At 46.9% G+C, this 12,037-nt stretch overlaps 1 protein-coding gene, 1 long non-coding RNA gene and 1 pseudogene across 4 annotated transcripts; 1 reads left to right on the top strand and 2 right to left on the bottom strand.

The window, feature by feature from the left end:
- Window positions 1–10: 10 nt before the first annotated feature.
- On the top strand, window positions 11–2,325 carry LOC120604923 (uncharacterized). The gene is made up of 2 exons (XR_005653448.1): window positions 11–101; window positions 1,685–2,325. It is a non-coding gene; the product is annotated as an uncharacterized LOC120604923 (long non-coding RNA).
- A 698-nt stretch (window positions 2,326–3,023) lies between these two features.
- LOC120605098 (uncharacterized) lies at window positions 3,024–3,139 on the bottom strand (annotated as a pseudogene).
- Window positions 3,140–3,953: 814 nt separating this feature from the next.
- Window positions 3,954–10,924, bottom strand: ZC3H10 (zinc finger CCCH-type containing 10). 3 transcript variants are annotated; one of them, XM_039865645.1, is made up of 6 exons: window positions 10,818–10,924; window positions 10,683–10,707; window positions 10,301–10,323; window positions 9,154–10,040; window positions 8,293–8,356; window positions 3,954–6,881 (listed from the first exon to the last, which is right to left on the bottom strand). In XM_039865645.1, the coding sequence occupies exon 6, from the start codon at window positions 6,824–6,826 to the stop codon at window positions 5,519–5,521; it is 1,308 nt and encodes a 435-aa protein (XP_039721579.1). In that variant the 5' UTR covers window positions 6,827–6,881; window positions 8,293–8,356; window positions 9,154–10,040; window positions 10,301–10,323; window positions 10,683–10,707; window positions 10,818–10,924; the 3' UTR covers window positions 3,954–5,518. The 3 variants fall into 3 exon arrangements, with proteins under 3 accessions (XP_039721579.1, XP_039721578.1, XP_039721580.1); XM_039865644.1 differs by having other exon boundaries at window positions 10,683–10,854; XM_039865646.1 differs by lacking the exons at window positions 9,154–10,040; window positions 10,301–10,323; window positions 10,683–10,707; window positions 10,818–10,924 and adding an exon at window positions 8,824–9,147.
- Window positions 10,925–12,037: the final 1,113 nt, after the last annotated feature.

Raw genomic sequence — 12,037 nt, 5'->3', positions numbered from 1 at the left:
GGACTTCAAGCCACACCCTTTCTTTCTGAAGGTTCGGATTGGTCGGCGCCGCAGAAACCAAGGTGGAGTCAAAAGGCCGAAATCCCGCCCACCTCCCGCGGGTAAGGGAAAGGCTCCGGGGAGGCAGGACCTCCCTGATTGGACCAGAGTGCCAAAATGGGCGGTCTGTGATGGGGTCGGGGAGGAGAAAAGAGGCTAAGGAGCGGCATTGGATTGGCCAGAAAGAGAAGGCGATGTGGTTACCATTTAAAGAGGAGAGGCGGGACGAGGACCTCCCCACGTGGGACTGGCGTGCCTGTGGTATGACGACACTCAGAGCCGCACCTCCAATTACCGGGTTTTAGAAGGAGCTAGAGATGTGAAGTTGGGTTGTGGAAGGTCAGGATCCCCTTTCACTCCATTCGGTTTGGCAGGATTTGGTCTGAGATTCCAACATGTGCATTTGTCAGCTTTCCCTAGTTTTCATATTTTAAGCACATTCCTTCCATTTTTTCCCTGGCTGTCCTTACAAAAGGAAAGGAAATTACCCTATTTGGAATGAAAGTGTTTTGTAACCGACCCTGCCTATCCTGTCCCCAGTCCTCTTCCCTGTCTGCAGTGTAATGACAGATGCTAGAGAAAATTAGAGAATCTGAGAAAAGAGTTTAGGGGGTGGGGGAACTAAATGAATAGGAAGTGAGGCTTTCTTTTGAGAAATCTCCAAGAGTTAGTACATTATATCATAGAGGGCAGATTAAAACTAAATCAGCTCCAAAGAGTGGGTGAGAGAGGCTCAGCTGCAGCAGAAATGATTAAATTTTCCAAGAATTTTGTGCCCCCAATGACTGCAAGGACACTACAATGAGAAACCAAGAGTAACAAGACGATTCCATTTCTCATTTGCCAGAGCTAGAAGGTTTGGGATACAGTCAGATGTAGAATTAATGCAGTTATACATTGTATTGTACAAGTTTAGAGAGGGAAAAGTGCAGGGTACATTGATGATGACCATTTACTTGTTAACTGAACTTAGAGGTGGAGTGTTCTCCAGGGACTCAGAACTGCTAGACTAACTGGAAGCCCAGGAGGAGTAGGTCATGATTACCTTTTCTTTTTTTAGATTTTTAACATATATATTAAGATGATTACCTCTTAGTGAAGTATTTGAGGGGCTTGCGTTATTGTTTGATGCAGCAGGGGAACTAGGGTTGATCAATGGGGAGAGACTGTATCTACAGCTGATAATTTTATCTGGCTCTGCGAGGCAAAGATTTCATCAGGCTGTGTTTCATCAAAGCTGCTTAAAATCTATCCCTGCCCAGCCTTCCTCCCTTAAACTTAAATTTTCTTACTTCCTTTTCTCTACTTTCCTGAGGCTAACAATATTTAGACTGCTTCATTCAGTTTGCAGAATGGTATAAGGAACAATTTTCTATCTGCCTCCTATGTCCTCCATAGTCGCAGAGGTGAGCAGGTAGAAAAGGAGCTCAAGGAGTTTGGAGGAAGTATGAGCAATCTTGCTCGCCAACTGATGAAGCAGAACTATAGCAAAAAAACAGATGAGACTCCTTGGAGGGAAACCTCTCTGTAAACTGAAATTTGCCAAGCACTGGATTAGGGGGAAGCGGTCCCTTTCGCTGGGAGATAGAGAGGGTGACGTATGGTGGTCCCTTTCCAAACTTCTCCCCTTTCTCACTCCATCTAGATCACCACACCCTCTGAAGATGGTATATGGAGCACAAAAAGCTCATCCTCAGGAAGGTCTCTTCCCAGCCGGGGCGCAGGAGCCACACAATCAGCAGCTGCAATGCACCAGAACTAGTAAACAGGATGGGTCCCAGCTCACTAACAGTTTTGCTGCCTGGTGCCACCTGGTGGTGATAAGCAGTAAATGGGTGAGAGGAAAAAGGATGGCTATTTGTTAGAAGTGTCTGAGAGTACCAACACTTCCTGGATTTGCAACCTGCATTTGTATGTAAACTACAATGGCCTCCTAGGGGAGGCAGAGGGTTGGGTGTGGTAATCTGGCCCCAGCCCACTCTCCAAGATAGAATGGGCGAGATTGGAGATTTCATCTGTATTATTCCTAGCAAGTTACAGCAAAGTAGTGGTCCCATTGTTGGCTGGCTCTATCATTAGAACCTTCTTATGCCAAGTCTGGAGTCAGACTGCCTGAATAGATTCCTGGCTCTATTCCTTACTAGTTGTGGAACTTGAGCTGATTACTCTTTAAGGTGCTTTCTCCTCTACAAACAGGTATGATAATACCCATTGTGTCAATGAGATATTGCATGTAAAGTGCATAGCACAAAGTACCTTGTTCAATAAATGTTAGCTATTATTCTAGAACTCTGTTTATTTCCTATACAGCAAGACAAGACCTTTTCTCCATTAGGCAGCCCTTCAGATATTCAAAGACATCTATGGGGTTTTCCCCTCAGTCTTGTCAATTTCTTTCAGCTACCCCACTGGTTTGTCAATGACTCTTTAAAAATTACATTTAGAAGGACACACAATACTTTAGAAGTGGCTCCACTCAGACAGACATGGAAGAACTGCTATATTTACAATGCATGACTCTGGTTCTGTTACCCTTATGGAGCTCCTAGAAAGGTGCCTAGAACATAGCAGAACATATTTATAAATTGACAAAAAGACTAAGGTTTTAATTTGTTGTAGCCATCGGAGGTCCCATGTTCTTATGTGAATTATTGCTAATGTAGATCTCTGCATTTGTTCCTCAGACAGGCTCAAGCAAATTTTTAGGGGAATGGTCAATCCAAATTGATCCGTTTTGACCCCTTGGTTTAAATTAGTCAATCCAAGTTACAGACACTTTCAGTATTAGTGTTACTGTTGATAACAGCTGTTTATATTTTTATAGTTTTTTTTAATAAAACATAGGCCTTGGGTATATTATTAGAGATTTCTCTAATACGAATGCACTAATCAACGTTTACTAGGCATAAATGTTCAGTTTGGATTCCACCAAACGATCTCTATTAACTGACCCATAATTATTATTTTTTAAAGTTATTTATTTATGCCTACAGCACCTGGTCTTCCGAGGTGGTCTGCCATCCAAGTACTAACCAGGCCCAACCCTGCTTAGCTTCTGAGATCAGACATCAGGCTTGTTCAGGGTGGCATGGCCATAGATCATGGACCATGGCTCTACTGCGGTGTGAACCCAGGACCTGCTGCGTGTAAAGCAGACACGCTAACCGCTACACTATGGAACCACGTCCCCATAATTCTTTTATCTGTAATGACTTGGATGAAAAAGAAGAAAGCAGCTCCTGACATCTGAGAACTGGTCTGACAGAGCTAGGCTTTGGAGTTGTTAGGGGCTGACCTAGGCTTACAGGTAGGAAATGGTGCTCTCCTTTTGGCCACGATCTTATAAAACACCAACATAGGACAAGGGTACTTAGTGACTGTGATGAAGTGAGGTAAAAAACAAGACCACTTCACAATTTTGTTTAAGTACAAAATAAGGTCAGTTGCAAATCACAAAATAGCAACATCCCCCTTGCCCAGCTAGTGACTGACTGGTGCTTCATTGCCAATTACAGCTTCACTTCGCTCTAGTCTACCCTTTTTCTACTTAAGATAAAGATACCCAATCATAGAATTATCCCTGCTTTCCTGACAGCACTCAATCCAGAGTTAAGCTCCACTTCTTTAAGCCTTCCCCCAAATCAGTTAACCAAAGTCCAAGTCCTGTAACTCCTAACACCCTCTTGCTGAGACACACCACGGTTCCCTATGGCACCCTCTCTCTATCATTGCAATGAGCATTAAACTCAACTTGCTCAACTACTGATGTATTCCTGGTGGTCTTTAGCTGGAGTATGTTAATAAAGGACATATAATTTGTAGTTTCTAACTCTTTAAAGATACTTGGCAAAAAAAAAAAAGTGTCATTATTTTGCTGGGACAAATTCATGTTGGCAGCTACGATCACAATTGTCTCTAATCATAAACCATCTTTTTTAATCCAGAATTGTGCCAGAAAATCAACATTTAGCTTATCAATGTGTGGTTTCCAAAATCCACAAACAATATTTCAGAATTTGCCCATTTTTAGTCTTTAGATCCTTTTTTTTTTTGACTGGCCTTGACTTAGCCCACCATCTCAACCCCAGGTGTAAACTGAATGATCAACCAAACAAGACAGCAGGAGATATATTGGGGAAAACAACCCAGGATCACTTTCTCTACCCCCAAATCCACTGTTCCACTAGACACTTGAGTTGTTTCCCCTGTATCGGCCATGAGCTGAGGTTTGGCTATTGGGGCACTCGGGCTTGTTGCCTCTTAATTGGATTTAAAATCTCTGTGGTCCTGTGTGGAAGCAGAGGGGGAAAAAAAAGGATGAACCCTGAGAATTGTGTTCCCAGAACTCTCCTTTTCCCAGCATCTTCCAAGCCTTGAACGTTTAAGGCATTTGTAACTGAGGAAGGGATTGGGTAGGAGGGATATTAACTGCCATCAATAACTCAGTAACTGCCACCTGCCCTGCTTTGTTTGAATAAGGGAAGGATGTCAATACATATCCCATTCCCATTTCCCAGCACATCCACCCTCCTTAGTACCTGCCCCACTAAATGACCCTTGGAGCCCTGGTTACTAAGGCAACCTGGGAATAGTACATGCAGATAGAAACCAGAACAGATGGGACTATTTTTAATCTAGACTAGGTGACTCCAGTGCTTTTACCCAACAAAATGCCTTCCCCAGAGCCCCATTTGGTCTTATTCTGGGTTCCTACCCTTCTTCACTAACCTCTGTCCAACTTTATCCAAGCTCTGCGAGTGTGGGGTCTTTATCTATCCCATTTTGACATAACATCTATTTACTGCTCCCATCTTCCACACAGGATATCTAAGCAAGTTTTCACTGCCTCCATTTGTTAAAAAGAATTGTTTTTTATTTCTTTGGAAAGTGATGGGCCCTGCCCTATGAATTTCCACGCCAAATCAAGGTCATGAATGCTCCCCTAGTCTTTGGGCTGAAGTACTATGGTCCCTGCCTACCCATGGGCCCAGGAGCAGTTCCTGTATTGTCCAACTCAACTAGATCCCAAAATGTTTGAAGGCTCCTATCAGGCCTCTCTCCTGGCCACCCACTTCCCAATCTTTCTTGGCTTTCCTTCTGGGCAGGGTATTTTTTTCTTCCAAAGCCAGTGCTGGAACCTGTGCTGTGCAGAAGAAAGGACAAGACCAAGCATGTCCCCAACTTCCCATTAGGAGACATACAGCCCCTCAGTCATTCCTTCCTCTCTGCTGGCTTCAGTCTGCACTCCTATGCAAGCCCCCTCAGTGAGACTTGAAGGAAAATGGACAAGAGGACCCTCATAAAAGGGAGGTGAGAGAAAACCCAACCCCTTCTCAGAAGCAAACTCCTTGTAGTTTCTTGTCCTAGTTCTTGAATAAGCCCTTCAGACAGGGCCTGGGAGGGCTAGGTGAGTGGGTAGGTTAGGGCCCCTCAACCCCAGCCCTGGGAGACTATACCAGGGGAGTGTCCATTGGCCCCATCAGTGCGGCATGGCTGTAATACGCATGCTCTGGGAAGCAATAGGGTAAGTCACCATGGGAGTGGTGGTGTGGCTCATTGTGATTCCTGCCAAGGGTTGGGCCATTGATACAGCCACAGGGGCCACAGGAGCCACAGATACAGCGACAGGAGCCATGGAGACAGGTGGGGGTGCCATTCCCTGGGCAATTGTTTGAGCCAGAGCAGCTGACAGTGGCGTGATCTCTGGGTTCAAGTGTGGGGGTGGGGGTGGTGGAGCAGCAGGAGGTGCAGCGTTAGTTGGAGGAGCAGCTGGAGCTCCGGCGGGGGCCACCAGTTCTTGCTGAGACACAGGGCGAGGCTGTAAAGCCTGGCTGCTGAGAGTAGTGTGAGTCTGGGCAATGCCATGGTTAAAAGTGGCAACAGTGCCCACGGTGGGGGCCAGAGTCTGCTCAGTTGCTGGTGCCGTGGAGCTCAGGGTCATGACCTTGGCCTGATTTCGGAATTGGGCATTTTGTTCCAGGAGTACCTCATTTGTGGCCAGAAGGTTGCTGACCTGCTTCTTTAGCTCCTCTACCCGCTTCCTGAGCATGGCATTCTCCTCCTCTAGCAGTCTGCACTCCACCCCTCTGGGTAGAGCCAGGCTATAATCATACGATTCAAAATGGGGACCATCTGGGGGGCAGCATCCACCTCTCCGGCGCTTGGGGCCTGGCTCATGGTCCTCAAAGCCCCTGTCAGGGAGGTCATAAATATCATAGAGATCATGACGTCGTCCTGGGGGGACTGGGCCTGTTGAGCCCCCACCACCAGTGCCTCCTCCACCCCGAGCATCAAACTCAAAATCCCGCTGTAGATGACGGAACTTGCACTTGGCTCCTCTCTGGCAGTCGCCCTTGAGAAAGTCCCGGCAGATAGGGACCTCCTCCTTGCCGTTTGGTAGATCAGCTGGAGAAAGGCCCAAGCCTGCTGCCACTTTCTGCCTCAGCCGAGGCGGAAGCTCTCCTGTCTTCTTATAGCCATCTTCATCTTCTTTAGAGCCATGGATGAATCGGCAGTTTGGGCGACTACACTCCTTGTTCTGGAAGTCATGGCAGAAGATGAATTCATTTTTGCTCACCCCCAAGTTGGACACCTCACTTATGTCTGGATGGCGATAGCGGCAACGCTTGCCTCGCTTGCACACATTCCTCAGGAAATCTCTACAGATGGCATCTGAGCTGGTCCCGCCACTGCCTGCCCCTGTCCCACTGGCTTCCTCGCTGCCACCGCTTCCAGAGCCTCCACCGCTGCTCACAGTGCCGTTGGCATAGCTGTCCCGGTCAGGCATCCTGGTACCCCCCAACTCAGGGCTTTCTTCCTTTTCTTGCCACCCTTGGTGACCACTAGGAAAGAGGAGAACTGTGTCAAACAGAGGCTACACTCTTCCTGACTGTAGCGTAGGCAGTCCAGCGAGAGAAAGGCCAGAGGGGCAACGCTTTGGAGATGGGGAATCTAAGGGATGAGAATTCTGCCTAGACTGGCTGGCTTGTCAGAAGTCCCACCCAGGCCCTTGTGCACCTGGTCTGGGGCAGAATGATTCACACTTGCCTGGCTAATGGAGAAGAGAGGGAGCTCGGGTGAAGCCATTTCATTACACTAATGACAGGCCAAGGAGGGGGCAGGGAGAGAATAGTACTGGATTTTATGTTCCTTTCTAAACTGACCTTATTAAAGTTGTGGAAGTGAAATTAAAAACTGCTATAGGTGCCTGAAAAGACTATGAGGAGACTGGGAATTGTGGCAAAGATATGCTGATGAGCTACTAGGGCTGTGAATAATGGGATATTGGTGACAAAACTTCCCTTAATCCCTTTTCCATGGGATTTCAGGTGAGAGTTCTGTGAAATAATACAGCTCTAGACCCCAGGAAATCCTAAGTGAAGAGACGTGTTTCACCAGCTTGCGGGCAGTCCCTAAACCCGTCTTTTAATATTTTCTCCCAGCTCACCACCACTATCAACCCTAGTGTGGTTAGCCCCCTCCCCTCTATTTCAAGGGAAGAGTTCTACAGCTGAAATCTCCATTTATAGACTCCCAAAAAACAAAACCATTTGTGGCAAGATCAAGGTGGGAGGAAGGAGTTAATTTCACAAGAACAAGTGACCTCACTTTGCCCATTTTATCACCTCCTAACCCTCCATGGGAAGATACCACTGACATCAAACCACACCATTCCTCACCCCATAAAGATCCTCTTTATTTATAGACTCTATAAAAGCTTTTTAAGTCTCATCTTTCCCAAGAGAGCTCTGGAATGTCAGTCCACTGCCCTGGTTCTAGCCCTCCCCTCACCCCCCCACCCCCAAGAGTGGGAGTCCCCGCCACCACGTGTCTGACCTCCTAAGCCTTTCCTAGGTAGTGTTCAGGCTCCCCCTGCTGTCCAAATAGGAAAACTTCATATTGTTTCTCCTTGAGTATAAGAGAATCTTCCCAATTTCTCTGGCCTTGATGTCCCCTCAACCATTCACCCCATTGCCTTGACTTTGCCTTCACATTTCTCTAAAATAAACCAACCAGAGGTCAGAGTTACAAGAGACTCTGTAAAAGAAGAGGGGTCCTCTTCCTCCAAAGGGAGGTAAGTCCCAATCTAGGAAAAGAGTGGTAAAATATACAAACTCTTATAATAAAAGGGAAAAGACCTGATGAAAAATAAATGCCATCTATCTATGCCTGACCCACGTTGCAAATTCCAATAGATGCAGATAATCAGACATGATACTCCTCCCAGACAACTCCCCCAGGATTGTTCAATACCTGAGGTAGCTCAGGTGAAGTCCGGGGCTCCTGTGGGTCTCCACCTCCACATCACTGCTGGGTTCTGAATAGAGAAAAAAAGAGAGAGAGAGAGAGAGAGAGAGAGAGACTTGGGTGGGAGAAAGGGTAAGAATAGAAGACGACGGGGTAATTTTTACAAGAAAGAAGTCTGACAAAATGGCAAGAGCTCTGAGCACATCAAGATTTCCTCAGGGTTCCAACTGAAATTCACCTGTCAAAGGGAGAAATTGCCGGTAAAAGTTTAAGGGATCGAACTAATTTGGAAAACCTAGGAGAATGGGTCGAAAAAGCAGCCCTGAGTGAACAAAGGGTGAGGGGAGCCCTGCCTCAAGATGAAGGAGGATGTGGGGTTCAGACCCTGGCCTAGGGTTGGGGTTAGGAACTCCGAATGGGAAGTCTTGCAAGGGCAGCGACTGACAGTACAGTCGGACGGCATATTAGTCTTGGGCGCTGATTATGACGCTTCGCAAAGCCCGAGAGTTTGCGAAGAAAGTCCTAGGAGTTTCTCACAGGAAATGTAGTTTGGCAGGTTCTGTGAAGTGCCACCAGAGTTCAGCCATGGCGTGGGCCGGGTGACTAGGACACTAAGGGAGCACGAAGTGAAGCAGAGAGAGGGACTCCAGGTGACACCAAGCTGAGGGGATGGGCAGGGCTGTGACGTCACGGAGCAGTCGTTTGCTCGCGAAGCGGGGTCAGTCAGAAAACGGGCTCAGCCCTGGGGCGTAAGAGCCAGCTCGATCCTGGGGGGCCTTGTGTAGCCCGGCAGAGCCCAGCCGCTGGGCCAGCCTCGACTCCTCCCCTCCGGGCGCGGCCTCCACCTAAGTCTCCCGCCTCCCTCACCTGCCGCCGCCGCCGTAGTTGCTGCTGCCGCCTGCCGGTCCTCTAGCTTCGACAAAGAGCAGCTACCCTGTCGCCCTTCCGCTTCCTGCGGAAGAAACGACGCTCTAGCTACCAGACCCGGAACTATACTCTATGGTGCGCAAAGTACTTGCTAGGGTAACTGCAGGAAGTTCCCAGCAAGCTTTGCGCGTCACTATGGCAACCTGTTCCAACCGCACAGTAAGGGGGCCCCAAAAGGAATTTAGCAATGTTAGGTGTAGATAGGGAAGCTAGGGCGGAAACATCATTTCCCCCTAAGCTGCCCACGAACCACCTTGTCCTTCGGCGTCCACTACATACTTTTCAGAATAGGCTACCTATACTCAAATCCAGATGTTGGCTAGGTCCACCTAGGGACAGGGTCCACCCCACTTTCCCGCTGCCCCGCAGTTTCCTGTGTAGCTTGACAAACTTTACAGTACCAGGTAGTAAGAGGGCTGACTGTACAGATAAAGAATCCCCAGCCAATGGAACCATAATAACCACAAAACAGACAGATTTTTCTCTTCAGCTAAGACAGCGTGAGGTCATTTATTGTACACGTTACATTCAGCCACAACTGAGAACAGAACTAGTCCAGAATGTCACAGGTCCAGAGCAAAGGACCATAAGGAACTGTTGTTTTTGTACGAGCAAGGCAGGTCTCTCAAAAGGCGGTCGCAGCGATCAGATGGCGATTGATGTTCTAGATCCATTGAGAAGTTCTAGACAGCAGGCATGCAGTCCAACAATTTGTATCAGCGTCCCTGGCCTCTGGTTTTCCTTATTTCTGCTATGGCTTCCACGGGTGCACAAGCTAGCAAGTTTACTTGGACCTCTGCCTCATCTTTCTTCTTTTGCGCTTCAGCCTGAAAAGCAGACACGAGAATATACTTCCTGCTCACAAGCCTGAACTGTCTTTTTCATTTTAAACGTGCATACAACACACAGGGTGGTAAAAAGATCATGCACTACATTCTATTGTCTTGTGTCAAACACCTGGCTCTAGCAAGTCAATGCTGAAAACGTTTTTCACCTAAAGTTCTTTGAGATTTCTAAACCAAATGTTCCAAATTTTGTCCAAGGCATGCTCCACTTCCCTCTTCCCGTGCCAGCAGTCTCAACATACCTGCGCATTCGCTTCTTCCTCCACTGGAGATTGAATCATAACCAGAGGCAACGATAAAAAAAACAGGTCATTAGTTTTAGTAACAGGTAGGTTCCTGACCAAGTATGAGGACTTAGTCACAGAAATCTCAATAATCTGGCCTCCCACCCCCAACCCAAGAAAACATCGAACATCGCGTGCACTCTTCTACTCACCCTCTTTTTGCACAGCACTTACCCAACCACTCCTCTGCTTCTCCCCAAACTATCCTACCTCTTCTACTAGCTCTGAGGCCCCCCTGAGAACCCAGCGGTTTGGGAACCAAGGCGGACTTCCCTTGCTTGGGTCTCCACCCCCAATCATCAGTTCCATCAGTGAGCCTCAGCTGCCAGGAACTGCTTACCTTGGCTCTCATGGCGAGGAGGTTTCTACGAGTAAAGAGAAAAAGGGTACAGTTAGTTTACTGTAACGATGGTAAGTGCAGAAACCAGATGTTAATGGATTGTACGCGAAACCCACACACAGGTCGCACACCAACCTAAGAAAATGGCGCTAAGGCCGAGAGAGGGATAAGTGCCCGCCTACGGCCATTTAAGAGAGCGCTTAGTGTCGTCACTTCCGCTGCCTCGCCCTACCTCCCCAGGGGCGGGGCTGCACAAGGGGTGTGACAATAGCTTCCGGCCCCCGCAGGTATCTGGCGACTTAGATCTCTTGGAAGTGTTTTGGATGTGAGTTACAAAATTCTTCGTCTCCAGTTTTATAAGGACACTGTATTATTTAAGCGTGAGCACCTATTTCCTATATGGGACCTAAAAGTGCAGACGAGGAAAGGATAACGACTTCCGCCTTCCCTCTCATTGCTTCATGGGAGTTGCAGTTTCCCGGAGACACCCTCCATTTTATTATGAATAAGTGCAGAGTGTACAAAAGTTTCTAATTTGTTTTACTTGCTTGCCTTATTTGCTAAACTAAATTGCTGCAGGGAGAATCGATCTCGGAACCTCCAAAGGTCCTAAGGTTCCAGAATGTGGGAGGCTGTAAAGTTGGAGAGTCAAGAAAGCTGTCACACTACAAAAATAACCTGTCACTTAAACTTTTTCCTAGCCAACTATGGTCTTTCCTAGCCAACTATGCCTGAGGTAGAATGTCACTAGATTCATGGCCACAATGCATCTTGTTCAGAAAATACTTCAGTAATTCTCTAAACTTGGAGGTAAAAATCAAACTAATGGTGAGGGGCAAGATCTGCTGTCTTCTCTAGGGCAAGAATGTTATTTCGTGTTAAGGTAATTTGCCAGGGTATAGACAAGTCAGAAGTACCTGGTATACAGATATCCAAAGATTTGGCTATAGTTAACGAGTTATGAGGGATGGAAAAGAATTCTTAACCATAGACTTCACCTTTGATGCTGTAAAGTTTTTGATTATAATCCCTCCTCTGTGGTTTCCCTTTACAGCATTTGCAATAACATGTCACCCTTCAATTCTGTTAAAACAAGGTTTTTGAAACTTCAGGTTAGGGCTTAAGTAGTTCTAGTATTTTCACCATCAGAATAGGTTTCGAAAACAAAACAAAAAAACCTCTGTAACTATTTTACATCAAGTTCACCAGGATTTCACCTGTTGATTGCCCACTAGCCTGTAAGCTTTTATGAAAAGCCCTGTTTTTGTTCACTGTAGTATCACTAGATCAGCATGCTTCACATGTAAGACATTCAAATCTAATATTCATCTCAGGCTGGTACTGAAAAATTGCGT

Source organism: Pteropus medius, unplaced genomic scaffold, assembly GCF_902729225.1.
Source record: "Pteropus medius unplaced genomic scaffold, Ma_sr-lr_union100, whole genome shotgun sequence".
NCBI lineage: Eukaryota > Metazoa > Chordata > Mammalia > Chiroptera > Pteropodidae > Pteropus > Pteropus medius.
The sequence above is the reverse complement of the archived record's forward strand: the minus strand, read 5'-3'. Positions and strand labels throughout refer to the sequence as shown.

What these genes read in the sequence shown, in the direction of transcription:
- ZC3H10 (XM_039865645.1), bottom strand. Translation starts at nt 6,826, where the DNA reads ATGCCTGACCGGGACAGCTATGCCAACGGCACTGTGAGCAGCGGTGGA.